General features: G+C 34.8%; 1 protein-coding gene and 1 long non-coding RNA gene across 8 annotated transcripts in view; one reads left to right on the forward strand and one right to left on the reverse strand.

Annotated features, from left to right (window-relative positions):
* Nucleotides 1–211: 211 nt before the first annotated feature.
* LOC106662231 (triple functional domain protein) overlaps nt 212–15,563 on the reverse strand; it is a 351,395-nt gene continuing 336,043 nt past the window's right edge. For 5 of the 7 annotated variants that reach the window (XM_024228191.1, XM_024228186.1, XM_024228187.1 and 2 more), the window contains 8 exons: nt 8,583–8,750; nt 8,397–8,471; nt 7,028–7,314; nt 6,815–6,971; nt 6,523–6,750; nt 6,274–6,465; nt 5,955–6,214; nt 212–1,169 (listed from right to left, as the gene is read on the reverse strand). In XM_024228191.1, coding sequence (XP_024083959.1) covers nt 944–1,169; nt 5,955–6,214; nt 6,274–6,465; nt 6,523–6,750; nt 6,815–6,971; nt 7,028–7,314; nt 8,397–8,471; nt 8,583–8,750 — 1,593 coding nt within the window. In that variant the 3' untranslated portion in view covers nt 212–943. The remainder of the gene's footprint in view (nt 1,170–5,954; nt 6,215–6,273; nt 6,466–6,522; nt 6,751–6,814; nt 6,972–7,027; nt 7,315–8,396; nt 8,472–8,582; nt 8,751–15,563) is intronic. The other 2 variants (XM_024228188.1, XM_024228192.1) reach the window with 2 other exon arrangements.
* LOC112127358 lies at nt 4,466–11,370 on the forward strand. The gene is made up of 3 exons (XR_002910529.1): nt 4,466–5,738; nt 10,316–10,430; nt 10,504–11,370. It is a non-coding gene; the product is annotated as an uncharacterized LOC112127358 (long non-coding RNA).

Consider the following 15,563-nt stretch of genomic DNA (forward strand, 5'->3'; position numbering starts at 1 on the left):
TGAAAATTAACAGTGATTGTGTATGTTTTTGTAAGTATGATTTTTCGGTTGTGTGCATTTTGTTTTGTATAGTGATGACTTAATTATATATCACCAAGATCGCTGATGTTAATTGATGATTATTAATGACTGAATCTTTTAAAACTTTAATGAAGTAATTTTAAGATGTATCTATAACTTTTTCATTTCTTTTTCTTTTTCTTTTTTTTAGTTCTGGTGATAACACGTCTTCAATTGATAGACAAGTTTCAGGAATATTTATTTTGACTATGCCAGCATTGAATGATCTGCGTTCCTTCTATATTTTTTCTTTCAGCCTTGTTCAAATGAAAATTAACAGTGATTGTATGTTTTTGTAAGTATGATTTTTCGGTCGTGTTCATTTTGTTTTGTATAATGATGACTTAATTATATATCACCAAGATCGCTGAAGTTGATGATTATTAATGACTGAATTAACATGATGATTGTGGTCAGTAAATACCGCTGGTAAGAAAATACTTACTCATACCCTTTATATTTTAAACTTATTGGCCTTTTTATTTTTAATCATCCAATTAGCCTTATATCAGACACAAAAAAAAAAAAAATAAAAAAAAAAAAGCGCCTTGGGGTCAAATTGAAATGTTTACAAAGCTGTAATCCTGGCAATAACAAATGTTAGGTATCAAAGCTTAAAAAAATTTATATTTTTCATATAAATAATACAAACAATATAATTACATAAATAGTGTTACATATTAGTACATTGAACTGTACAAATAATTAAAATTGTTGAAATTGTCTTGTCACAAGAGTGGAAACATCACTTGAAAATGTTGAATTGTACATAGCAGTTGATTTATCACAGATGGAACGCTCCATTGACTAGAGGAACTATTGAGTCTTTTATTTTATTTCGACTGGAAAAAAGTAAAAGTGATTAATATTAAATAAATAATAGTTAAGAGAAGAAAAAACATACAACTCTAGCGTCCGACCAACGCCTGAGGTGTATAGTGGCTCGGTGTGTTGGTAAGTCGCTCCTGGCTCTCCTCAGAGTATTGCGGAAACCTTCTAAGATGCCTCCGCTGCTGGAACTCCTTGACCTGCTCATTACCTCAAGTACTTCGACCTTTGTACTTTCCTTATGCGGCTCTGGTGGGCTGGGTTCTCTCACCGAAATACAGCTGAAATGGTAGAATTGTCTGTTTACCATTTTAAATGTTTCAAACAAATAGGTGTTTTTGTGGAATTTATAATTTTCATTTGTCATTAACAAGTGTACATTATTTTAGTTTAATAAGTACGAAGCATGATTAAAAAATAAAGAAATTAGCACAATGAATATTTGTTTTTAGTAAGCATAACCTAAGTTTCTTTAAGTTAACATTTTACCTCCTTTAATTGAGTAGAGCATATAGATGGATTATTGATAAAGTTAGTAACTGATGACTAGTATATAAACCCTTATAACATTTGAAAATTGGTGATTTTGTGAAAAAACAGGATATGTTTGTTTTCATTTATGAGAAATGAATAATTTAAATCTGTTTAATATTTTTTATAATAAGACGACTAATTCAAGTTGGTTTAATATGTTGTTTAAAAACATTCATGAAAATCATTCATCTGATTCAACTCAATATTTTGTATAAGAAACGTCCGACTAGTTCATTTAATATTTTGTCTGAGAAACGAATAATTCAAATTAGTTTAATATGTTGGATAAAATTTGACTAATTCAACTGTTAATATTTTGTATGAGAAACTAATAATACAAGGTTGTTTGATATTTTGTATGAGAAGCGACTAATTCAAACCCATTTAATATTTTGTGTGAGACATGACTAGTCAAGTTCGTTTAATATTTTGTATAAGAAACGACTAATTCAAACCCATTTAATATTTTGTGGAGAAATGACTGGTCAAGTTCATTTAATTTTTGTATAAGAAACGACTAATTCAAGTCTGATATTTTGTATGAAAAATGACTTAATTCAAGTCCGTTCTATTTTGTATGAGACTTGAATTAGTCGTTTCTCATACAAAATATCAGACTTGAATTAGTCGTTTCTTATACAAAATATTAAATGAACTTGACTAGTCATTTCTCACACAAAATATTAAATGGGGTTTGAATTAGTCGTTTTTTATACAAAACATTAAACGAATTTGACTAGTCATTTCTCACACAAAATATTAAATTGGTTTGAATTAGTCGTTTCTTATACAAAATATTAAACGAACTTGACTAGTCATTTCTCACACAAAATATTAAATGGGTTTGAATTAGTCGTTTCTTATACAAAACATTAAGAGTTGAATTAGTCTTCCTTAATTCAAGTTTGTTTAATTTTTTTGTATAAGAAACATGGTTGGTTTAATATTTTGTATGAGAAATGACTAATTAAAGATCGTTGAATGTTTTGTAACGACCAATTCAACTCCTAGTATTTTGTAAGAGAAATGAATTCGCGTTTGTTTAATATTTTGTACGAGAAATGACTAACTCAAGTCTATTTACTATTTTGTATGAGAAATGACTAATTCAAGTCTGTTTAATGTTTTGTATAAGGAACATAGTTGGTTTAATATTTTGTAGGGGAAATGACTAATTAAAGATGGTTGAATGTTTTGTCTAAGAAACAACCAATTCAACTCTTAGTATTTTGTATGCGAAATGAATTCGTGTTTGTTTAATATTTTGTACGAGAAATAACTAACTCAAGTCCATTTACTATTTTGTATGAGAAACGACTAATTCCAGTCTTTTTAATATTTTTTATAAGGAAATAATAATTTTAGTCTGTTCTTCCGACTATGGGGAAGCAGCCCTAGTCAGATGGAACAAAAAATTTTATAAACTGAAATGTGAGAAACTTTTATCTCACTTTTACACTCATGGGTGACTAAAGTACAAAAGAGATATGCAGTCAAATAAATACTTGAAATAAATAATTTAATTAATATTATATTATAATATAATAATATATAATTATTTTTATCTTTTTATTTTAATATTAGATCTTGTTGGAAATTTGTATTTTAACTTTGCAACTGGTAATAGAAAAAATTATTTATTACATTGTTGGGAATATTTACCAAATAACACTTGAGATTTGAGTTTCATAAATAATATAATACAACTTGTGCAGTTCAACGTTACAACTTAATAGTACGAGTAAATTCACTTAAAATTCCACAAAGAAGTGAACTTATTGACTAAAATTAAATATAATCTTTACTACTTTGATATTGAATGAAACAAGAGAATTATTTTGAAATTTCCTCCTGTGGTCTGTGGCTTGATGAACTTTTAATTTCATCCTATCCATCTTGGTCTTCCTATCCTCGCCAGGTTGGTTTGTCAGATTCGGCATTTTGCCATCTTCAGTGTGTCACAGATAAATTTAAAAGATCACCTCAGCAAGGTACCCAGGCTAAGATTATCAGTAGGTAACGATTAAATTACAAGTGAATTATTGTTACAAATCGGGCCTGACAATTGTAATTGTCACATTTATGATGAGGTGAGTCAAGCTTTGCGACAAACCTACTTTTCTGGATCATAAAACATCCACACGACTATGGATTGTATTAAATACGTGCACTTAAAACATTCAGCGAAAAAAACAGGCCTCGCCATGGATAATGAAAAAATACAGGGACAAATTCAACTATCAACTAGTGGCAAACAGAGTTAACAAATTGTTGTATGTACTACAAACACAAAACGTATTTTTTAACAATTATTAAATAAACTGAAAAGAAGTTTGTAGTTTCAGCTCATAATAATTAAATAGTTCAAAACAATTTTATGCCAGATTGTGAGATTTCTTGTTGAGGGTTGTGGGGTGTATTTTCAGTTCTTCCTGATCTGCCTGTCACTGCTTTGGTCTATCATTAACGATCTTCAATAGCAGGCTTGTGTGGCGATGGCAAACCGTTGGAATGTCTGACCAGCATGCAAGATAGGCAGACCAGGATGTAAGGAACTGACTACACTGTAAGATCATATATTGGTAGCTACAGGTTTATTACACTGCACTTTACTCCAGTACTTTAATTTAATAAAAAAAATGAATTTATCTTTTTCCAATCAGCTTTGCAGTATGTATTGTATAATAAAATTATTGCTTTTTTGTATTAAGAACTATTAACATTAATTCATGCTGTATTTGCAATTTGCTGAAACCAGTAACATCAATGTTTGGCTTTTATTATGGTTCCATCTCACCCAAGTTAATATAATATAATTTAATTATTATTAATTAAAAAAAACATTATTTTATGACTTACCAGGCTTTGTTGTTATTTCCACCAATATTTGAGACATACACCAATTAGTCAAAATTAATATGGATTAATATATTAAATTTTAATGATTAGTGTCATTACTACTCGTTTAGGTGAAATTAATTTTTGTTTTGACTAATTTGGTATCTGTCTGGTACAATTTACTTTTGAAATGGTTGAGGAATTGGAATAATAGTTAAAAAGACTGAATTTATCCAAAACTTCATGTGTCCTTTATTTATGTACAAACACACATATATATGCTATCTATATATATATATTTTCATCATATGTACACTTTATATCACTTTACTTTCTTTCTTCCTCAACTTTACAAATACAAATATAACGTATAATGTGCAATATGTGCTCTCGACATCAGCAATATTTTTAAACAGATTATGTGCGTAAATATCAAAAAGTCACCTCTCTTAGAACAAATTTCTGTTATGTTTATTTCAATTAATTAATTTTTTTTTGTTAGGTTAATCATGATTGGCAAGAAGGTGGAATTTTGCTTCAAATCTGGATATAGAAATATAGAGATTTATAAGACATGAGAGCACATTTGCCCAAATTAAAAGGTAAAAAATATTTTATACATAAATCATAATTGATAAAAAAAAGTTCCCAATTTGTTTATTAATAAAAATTTCTTACACTGCTAACATAGTTCAATAGTAAACTTTATTTACAGTCTCAACTCATCTTAAAAGTTACTATATAATCTTTTAAAAAATTGTTCATTTTTTTTACCCGTTATATTACAATTTTTTGAATTATCACAACAATGCAATGTACACTTGCCATTCATTTAAATCCGAGTTTCTTCCATTTACACGCGAATAAATAGAACGGTTGCAATTTCTTTTTTGCAATCTAACATTTTCTCTGTAAACAGGGAAAAATCATTCTATTCTACAAGAGGTTTGCATTTGTTTTTTGGGTATCTGAAACATAAAATTACTATGTTGGACTTTAATTACCTATGAAAATGGCCAGTTAAAATGAAAATGTATAACGTAGACTAGCCTAGAATTATATACAGATTCATGCCTATACAATGTTCCTGGGAGCTTCCCTGGCAAATAAAATTGACTAGATCAACTTCCTCAACGTACATCTCAAATCACAGCGATAAATTCAAACCCGATGGTCAGAAAATGATTATCTCTTCATGAGCTGATGACCCGTAAATTTTGGCACATGCACATTTATAATCACCGTTAAGCATTATCTAATTGGGGAGGAAGGGGTCCATCTCTCAAATTGTGATATGTCGATTATATAACAATCTCAATATCAAAAAAGGTTTGTCAAATTTTTAAATATAGATTTTTCTTTTGCTTTCTAGGTAAAGAAGTTAGTGCGATTGACAGGACAGGTTCTTATAAAAACAGCAGTTAAGTCAAAAAACTGTTAACTTTTTTTTTTCTGGGACGATACTGATGAGGATGAGGGTAAGCAAAGTTAATCCCCCACCCCATTAATCACACGATACTTAATATAGCCTAATAATACAAGCACCAATTAATTGTTATAAAAGTAAATTATTCATCAACTCCACACCATTGTTTTAGTGGTGTTAGTTGGATTTTGATGATTTTGTTTTACTCCTTCATCATGAACCTTGTTAGTCAGTGAGCAATCCCCAACTCGCCCTTTTAAGGACTTACAAAAGGGGGTCCTTATTAAGCTCCTTCTGGTATGCAATAGGCGACTGTATGGCTTTAAGAAAGTCACGCTGTGTTTGCAGGATGTTCTTCAGCTGGTAGACCCATTCTGCTCTTGACTCCACACTCGAAGCAAGACACGTGTAAGCAGTACCAGGCTTGTTCGGATCTGTCGATCTGACGACAAATGGCTCATTTTCATCTGAGGTGCTTCCCTTCTCTCTCCCCGTCGGTGATCCTTCATCCAGGCTCATTTTATTAACCTGTGACAATTAAAAACACACTTTATAAAGATTTTAAGCAGAAATTTTTATAAACATACCTGTATGTGTGCTTTGTATATATAAACAGGATTTGTAAATTGAGTTTTCTTCCCGACAGCTTCACTAAATATGATGTTTTGCTCAAACAAGAAAACAACTAGATCTTTGCCCTTAAAATTTGCAGTCGAAATCCCTTCGGAACACATTAACGGCCCGTGCAGAAGCAGTTTTCCCTGGGCTGTAATTTTGCCCTAAAAGCAGATTTTGTTAAAACTTTCGCTTCGACACGCTGAGCAGGTACAACTTACGTCAAACCCTTGTAACCGGCCGACATCCATCATATCATTCGCAGCTTTAGGAACTACTTGCATTACAAGGAGTGCTTGCTTCAGGGTCTCCGTTTCGTGTATCAGCTTCGCTTTTTCAGTGTATTTGTACAGATCTTTGAGAAGAAGTTGATATTTGGTAATCCTTTGTACAGGTTTTATTAATAAATCACAGAGTTGAAGTTTATGTCCTAATTTTTGTCTGAGTTCCTGCAATAAATCGACAATACAGATTTCTGTATTTTATACCATTATACAAGGGAAACTATTTTACCTCAAAATATGTGTCATATTCAGAAACAATATATTCAGAAACTGGCTTGTTCTGACAATATACAACATACATAAACAGCTTTCTTTCAGATCTTTTAAATAGTGGGCCAAGTTCTGAAGGATTATCTATGCATTGTTCGAGTGCTTTGAGAAATACGCTAAAAAAATAATTCAATTAATATATAAATATACGGATCTGAACAAACATACGTACTCTCTGTGCCATTCGTAAATCGCTTCCAAGTTGCCGAATACCATTTTGTCTTTTCCACCACCGAGATCCTCAGGCATTGGAACTTCGGAGTTCGGATCCCTCATCAACGGCATATAACCTTCGGCTACCAGTCTCAGATCCCTGACATAGTCTCTCTCCGTCTCGACCAACTCTCTTATCACATATTCTCGTTTTTGGATGGCAGTTTCCCCTTCTGCTGATGATGTCGACGCCTGATCGGGTGTGACTGTCGTCCCAAGTTTACTCTGCTTTTCAGAATGTTGCTCCTTTATAAAAAAAAAAAAAACGTACAATTATTACGTTGAACTTGAGCATTTGTTTAGATTATAAAATTTAAAAATTCATACGATGCAATTGCAACTAAAAAATAAAACAAGCTTTTTAAATATAAGGCAATATTTTTTTTTTTTAACAAGAAAGCAAATTTCTTTTTATAGACGACACTATTGACATATTATCCTAACATTTTTGACATTTTTATTTAAAGAAAATTAGTCATAAGGGTGTGGTAAATTGATTTATACCTTTCTAAATGACCAAAAGTGATATACATAAAGAAAAAACTAAACAGATTTGTTTAGAAAAAAATATAAAGAATGCTGTTTAGATGAACTTCTTTTTGGAAAGCAGCTGACTGAAAGAACAGTTCTTAAACAAGACAGAAATAAAACCATACACTAACATGACCAAATGAAAAAGTACACATTGGGATGTGCGCTGACAACGAGTTTACGATTTACATCAATCAAGGCAGAAACCATATAAACTTAGCTTCTTACATTAAGCATTCGCGCACATAAACATATACTCAATATTATTCCAATTATACTTTTTATGTTTAATGCTTAAAAACTTGAAAGGGTAAAGAGAGGGATTTAATATTTTAAACAATTATTTGGAGATAATGAGATGAGGTCTGGTGATCTCACAATCTCCAAAATAATTATTAATTAACGGTCACTAAACACCACACACTTTTAAACTTTTTGAATTGAATTTTCCATTTCTAAAAATAATATTAAACCTTCAAGACTGGAAATTGCTAATTCTATCTTGTAATTTTGATAATATTATATATTTTCTAAATGTTTAATACAACAAAGTGTAGCTCAAAATATCTTGGTTACTATTTTCAATCACAAAATATAAACCAACATGCAATATGTTAACGAAGTTGTACAAATCTAATGAAACACTCTCAATCTTGTGCTAGTTAACAATGTAAACTATCTAAATAGTGTGCTGTGCAGAGCTACAAAAAAGAAAAAAAACTAAAATCATGAACAGCAAAACAAAACAAAAATACACTGCAAAATCGAATTGTAGCCATGCTCGTGGTAATAGTCACCATTCTTTCTTTGACGATTTGTTCAATCTCAGCCAAATCTGCCGATGTGGCACCTTCGAGGGAAAGCGTGGACGACTGTAACAAGTTAATACCGAGATGTCCTTTTTCTTTCTCTCAACAAACCCGCTTTTCTTTTTTTTGCTCGTATTGTTTAAAATATTTTGACATGATGGGATTTAGACTTACCCTTGGGTTCTGCGGCTCGTCCGCCGGGACGAGAATGGGCTCGCTGATGGGCTTCATCGGAGGAGGAAGCTCTACAACTTCTTCTTCGGCCTCCTCGCCGTTAGGTTCTCTCGTCGTCTCTTCAGCTCCAGGCTCGTTTGCCACTTTTGTAAGATCTGCTCCCGGTTGCTAAATGATTTAAATACAACATATATAAAATATTACAAAACAGTTCAATAAAGAAATAATGAAGAAATTTTTTTTGTACACAATGTAAAAAGGGTTCAGCCTAAATAACTGTAGAAGGTAGATGGGTATGAAATAAATCCAACCTGTTTTTCTAAACCATCCCCTAAACCCCCTCCAGCCTAAAATCTTGCCTTTTTATCTGGACAAATGTAATTCAAGGAAAAACATCACAACATAAAAGTGAAAAATAAGAAGAAATAGCACAGAATCAACACTGAAGAAGGCAGAATGCCGAAAGGTGAACAACAACAAAAAACACATCAGTCAAACTCACCACTAAAGATGGCGAAAAGTCGAAATGTGTCCGATTGTCTACATGTGAATGGGTATACAAAAATGATCAGAATCAACCAAATTTCAGTAAATGTATTTGTTTCAATCAATTATGTGTTTTTATAGCATTTATATTTTCTTGTAAAGGTGTTTTTTTGAAACATTAACAAATCATGATGTCCCAAAATATTGTTGTGGTGTAAGACATCAAGATTATCAAATCACGATGCCCCAACAATTTTTATTGTGGGGTAAGACATCATGATCATCAAATTATGATGCCCCAAAATTTCGTGGTGGGGTAAGACATCAAGATTATAAAATCATGATGCCCCAAAATTTTGTGTTGTGTGTAGGACATCAAGATCATCAAATCATGATGCCCCAAAATTGTCGTAGTGGGGTAAGACATCAAGATTATCAAATCATGATGCCCCAAATTTTTTTGTTGTGGTGTAAGACATCAAGATTATCAAATCACGATGACCCAACAATTTTTATTGTGGGGTAAGACATCATGATCATCAAATTATGATGCCCCAAAATTGTCGTCGTGGGGTAAGACATGATTATCAAATCATGATGCCCCAAAATTGTCGTGGTGGGGTAAGACATCAAGATTATCAAATCATGATGCCCAAAAAATTGTCGTCGTGGGGTAAAGCATGATTATCAAATCATGATGCCCCAAAAATCGTTTTTGTGGGGTAAGCCATCATGATTATCAAATTATGGTGCCCCAAAAAATTTTGTGAAGGGGGTAAGACGCCATGATTATCAAACGCCCCAAAAAATTTCGTTGTGGGGTAGGACATCATGATTATCAAATCATGCCCCAAAATGTTGGGTTGTGGGGTAAGACATCGTGATTATAAAATCATGATGCCCCAAAAATTTTTGTCTACTTTTTCTGCAAGTTGATTACTTAAAATTAAAACAAATATAAATAGCTAAAGATGGGTGTTAAGCCCGAAACGTCCAAATAAATGCTGAAATAAGTACAAAAATTACTTTAGAAAAACCCCATGAGCAATTTTTTTTAACAAAAACCAAAAAATTTTATTTTCATTGCATAATAACAAAAAATTACATAAATAATATAATAATCTAATCTGATGCTGACTGAAAATTAAAATTGGTTTGTTGTGTGCAAAGATTTTTAATCTTATCTTTAATCTTTTTGCTTGGAAAATTGAATAAAATTATGAATGCTCATGAAATTATGTTCCTAGCTTAGGTATGGAGTCAGAGAAATTCACCACTGAAGATGGCGAGATAGGTGATTGTCTACAGGAGTGAGGGTGGACAGATCAAAATGATCAGAAACAGTCAAATCTCAGTAACAGAGTTCGGTCAAGTCCATTTCTTTTCAACCTTTTTAAACAACTATCACTATTTGCTAATTTAGTTTAATAATTAGGTCAATCGTTAATAACAGTTCAAAAATACAAATTGGTGACCCGGACAATCGTCCACGAAACGTTTGTTTTTACAGAAAACGTTTTATCGTCTTCACAACGAACATGGCCCGACTCACGCCTTTTGTCGGATCTCGGCCGCTGGACTGGACATATTTTTGTCTAAAATGGCAGTCCGCCTACAGAGGAGATCGTCGCAACTCGCAGCCACGTAAGTGTAAAGCTAACTAAACTTTGAAGTTCAGATTTACAGGTCTGGTTCGAGAAAGTTGAAGCCCAATTCCACTGGCCAAAATTACAAACTCAACAACTAAAATAAATTACCTGTTATCAACCATCGAACCAGACAGAATTCTCGGACATATACGGTAGGGTTCACACCAGAGCGATAAGATATCTTTAGGTAAGCGATGTACGATAATTGTCTTGCTGGATACGCAACGCTCTGGCCTATAAAAAACGTGAAGGAACGACAAAATTAGTTCACACCTGTAGGATTGCGACCTGTGTCTAAGATAGACTGTCTGCTTGTCTCTTCCTTAATCCTTCAGTGTCGTACGATATTGGGAAGGGTGAAGATGGCAAATTCAAAGAGTGAGGACATTGGCTTTGTGTTAGGCCGGCTCATGTCTTATGAACCTCACCTATCTTAGGATAAAAAGCTAATGTTTCTGCGATATATAGCTTACCGCTCAGGTGTCAACCCGGCCTTGAGAAACCAAAAAACACGTAATTATACGACCAAGATTCGGCGAAATCTAAGAGGATAAATTAAATCAACTTTTAGCACCTTTACACGTAGGTGACAAAACTCCATCTCAATTATTAAGTGAAATTCAAAGACTAGCAGAGGAGGCGTCGGTGGCCGCAACGGGGTTTAGGCGTTGGCACGGAGCTCATCACTCTGAGGTAAAGGTACCTGGTTGGAATCCAGCGGCCCTGCATTCGAACCTGACATACTTACAAATGGGCTTTTTTCAAAAAACCACTGGCACTCTGAGGGTTTATATGACCTCTGCTGTTGCGAATCCTCGTAAAAAAAGAAGAAAAAAACTAGCCATATCATTTTTGGCCTGAGGTTAAAAAAATTACCTGCCCACACTCAACCAATTTTACATGTTTTTGATGCCATTAGACAAACAAGCATAGATGGCAGACAAAATAATATTCTTTATTATTATTATATTATTAATATATATAGTTCAGCTAGACTGTACCGTAGCCACCGAAACCTCAACTCAGAAATAGCACTTCTGAGACAATAAGTCCATAAGTTCCATCACAATATATACATCTTTGCCAACTTGCAATAAACGCTTTTATTCCGCTGACATAAAAATCTTTATTTCTACTCACAATAAAGTATTGGAAGGCGTTTTCGGCTTCACCGTTCTCTAAAAATTTTATAGAAGTGATCAAAACGCTTAAAAAAGTGGAAGTCTGTAGGTGAGAGGTCGGGCGAATATGGAGGGTGCGGTAAGGTACCATATCATAAGTCCTTAAATTTCGGCAGGGTTGGCCTGGAGTTGGCGTGAAGAAGAATCGGCCCCTTATGGTTTGCCAGAGTTGGGCAAAGACGTGGCAGTTTCTATTGCATTCCACCATAATTCAGGAAATTACAGTGAACGACCCCAGCAGTACACCACCAAACTTTTTTTGGGGTGTATATTTCACCCCCCCTCCATATATACAATTACAAATCCGAATATGGGAGCCTAATGCATATACGTCTTCCACTTGATAAAGCCTCCTTCGCAAGCCACCTTCTCATTACCTAGGGATAAGGATAAGAAAGGCGGCCACAAGGCCTACTGCACCTCGACCTAAATAGATGTATTGTGCTCCTCTGTTAATTATAACTCACTGGCCAGCTTCAGTCTATTAACCAGCTTCCACAGCTTTGCCAGCTGTTCCTTGATGAAGTATCTTGCTTGTGGTTATTCCTAGTTGCAAGAATCTGCACCTACATAGACCTTCACAGAAACATTAAATGTGCTGCACAGTGTTTCTTCTGTCTGTACTCCCATCCGGTGCATGTGCTTTCTTAAGTGGCAGTGTCCTGACAGGAATGCGGCCGGAGTGGATCCTTTTCTCTACCTAGGGAATGCGCGGCATAAGGTTCAATGCTTATTGCGGACCCCCGCCTCTGCTGCGTCACTATTCAGTCGTATGTGGAGGTGCGTCAGCTCTCAGTTTGAGCATCAAAACGTAAAAATCCTCATTGTCCTTTTTAGGACGACCAAGTATATGGGAATATACCCGGGAACCAGAATCCTGGTTCGGTTACGGTTGCCTTCCAGTAATTCTTTTGTAAGTTTTGCGGATGGTCCTATGAATTTCTTTGCGTGCCTCATACCTGTTCCGCCAGGTTTTGGACTTCATTAAGAATGCATTTTAAGATGTATCCTCTTTTATGGCAGGCTGCTAGGCCGCAGTAGGGTTCTGGGCCCATAGAGTCTATGTTGGCTCTCTTTTTGGCCAACATATCAACTTTTTCGTTGCCTCTATGCCTCGAATGTCCAGGGACCCGTGCTAGGGTCAGGTCATTTATGTCACCGACTTCCGTCAGGGCCTCCATGCATTTCCAAACACTGTTTTCCTTCGCCTCGCATGAGGCTAAGGCCCTGAGTGCTGCCTGGCTGTCAGAGAAAATGGTCATTTTCCGGGAATGTAAATCTTCCTAGTTTTTTATTGCTCTGGCACACTGTTCACTCGCTATGATTTCAGACTGGAAAACTGTAGCATACTTGCCTAGGTTTACCGTCAGTTTCTCATTGCCTAAGATCCCGCAGTGCGCCGGAATCCATACGAATTCCACTCTTATACACTTCTCTTCAGCATTTTTTAACAATGTTTTAATTTCCCAGATTAAGTGATTGTTGACATTGCTGCTAGTGTGTATTACTAAAGCATCCAATGCACTTTTACTATCTGAAAAAATTACACATACCAGTTTTGGCTCTGTAGAGTTTAATAGGCAGTCGCCTCTCTTATGGCGACTATTTCGCAAGTGAAAATCGATGCTTCATCCGAAGCCTAAAGACTTGACCGGATTTTATTTGACGGTCATAATAGGCACATGCTTTCTAAATATAATTTTTACTCAATGTAATCATTCTTTGTGTCGGGGTCGAAGACAAAGGATCCAACAGTTCTACTATGAATTTATAAAAATGGAGTACCCGATTTGATCGATTCGACTTCCAACAAACCTCTTGATCGTTCTTTGGTCCAACAATTGAAAGGGAACACCAACCTGGGGCTTCACACGACCTTTACATTGTAATGGAAATGTCAATAATGGCCTTTCTTACAAACAACCTTTTCTTGTACTCGTAAAAACATAAATTATCCTCAATCTACAAAGTAGCAGCTCTTTTTTTTTCCGTTTGTACAACGCATAAACGACACAACTGAATTGCACGTAGTTACTTGATTATATGATGGGAATTTCATAAATACAATTCAGTTCTGGTTGAAAGTTTCATCTTCTTGAATTTGGGGATTTTTAAACACGGCCAACTTCAACCATTAATGCCTTCAAAAAATATTAAAAAAATTAAAAGACGCTGGGTTAAAACTTTGCGAGGCCATTAAGCAAGTTTACGTGAAAGCTTTTTAAAAGGAACCGAGACGTTCCTCTGAATATAATTTTTCCCCTTTCACTTAAAATTATCGGGTTCGAAAGTAAGGGCACAGAAATCGTTTTAAGTATCGAAAAAATTAACTTCGACGTTGATCAGTTGAAAATACAGTTAAATTGTAAAGTTTGTTAAAAAACCGGCTCAAATCCCTCCAGGTCCACCTATCCTCTGTTGTACAAGATAAAAGAAAAACGGCACCGGTAACGACAAAGGCAGTCCTAATGCCGCGCATTTGCCTTTTATGACAAAGTATATACATCATTTTGTTTGCCAATCTCTTATAATTATATCCCTCTGTATGATAATATTTCTATTGTATATTTTGCTCCCAATAGAAATTTTCCCTCATTCCAAATCAAAAAACCTCATAACCTTCCACCATACTACTACCATCTAATTCGTTGCCTATAATGGTCAAAATCTTAGAAAAACTTCTTAATTCTCCTCATCTTTCATTCCTGCAACCTTATCCCTGACGTTCTCATTTCACCGTTCAGCATTGCCATGGCGTTGTAGACCGATAGCGCTCTTGAGCAAAACGAGTGCTACTCCGGTGTGATAGATGTGAAGCAAGCCTTCTATCGGGCACTCGGAGCTGCTCTGGAAGCTTAAGAAAGCCCTCCCTTTTACCTGCTACCTCTAAAATCCTACCAAACGTCAGACACCAAGTTATCAGTGGCCCTTCTTTATCGGCGGGCTATCGCAGGGGTACCACAAGGGCCCATCCTGTTCACAGTATACACGCAGACATTCCTACAATTCCTTAAACGATCTTCACCACCTATCATCATCACCGTCTTTTTTTTCTCATAAATATCTTAACCAGAAACGTTCAAACCCATGTCGCATCCCTTGAGCAGTGTTCAAAGCGGTGGAAAACGACAACATACGAAAATAATGTCGCTTTCATCCTTCGCAGAATAACCGGTGCTCCCATCTACTACAATTGTACCCTCCTCGGTCCAGCTCATGTAGTCCGCAGGGGTACCAGACATTCATACAATTCCTTAAACGATCTTCACCACCCATCATCATCACCGTCTTTTTTTTCTCATAAATATCTTATCCAAACCCATGTCGCATCCCTTGAGCAGTGTTCAAAGCGGTGGAAAACGACAACATACGAAAATAATGTCGCTTCCATCCTTCGCAGAATAACCGGTGCTCCCATCTACTACAATAGTATCCTCCTCGGTCCAGCTCATGTAGTCCGTAATCTTGGGCTATTCATTTACAAACGACCTCTTGGAACCACACACAACTCAAAATACAAGAACTAAACAGACGACTTCTTAAAAAGTTGCTGGACAAATGATCCAAACTGACTACAAAACAAACGACTTATTTATATTACGAACTTTGGGGTCCCACAAAACATTCCGACCTCTAACACACTCTATCTCTACAATCCAAAATCT

This window comes from Cimex lectularius, unplaced genomic scaffold, assembly GCF_000648675.2.
Source record: "Cimex lectularius strain Harlan isolate CLEC.00 unplaced genomic scaffold, Clec_2.1 scaffold170, whole genome shotgun sequence".
Lineage (NCBI taxonomy): Eukaryota > Metazoa > Arthropoda > Insecta > Hemiptera > Cimicidae > Cimex > Cimex lectularius.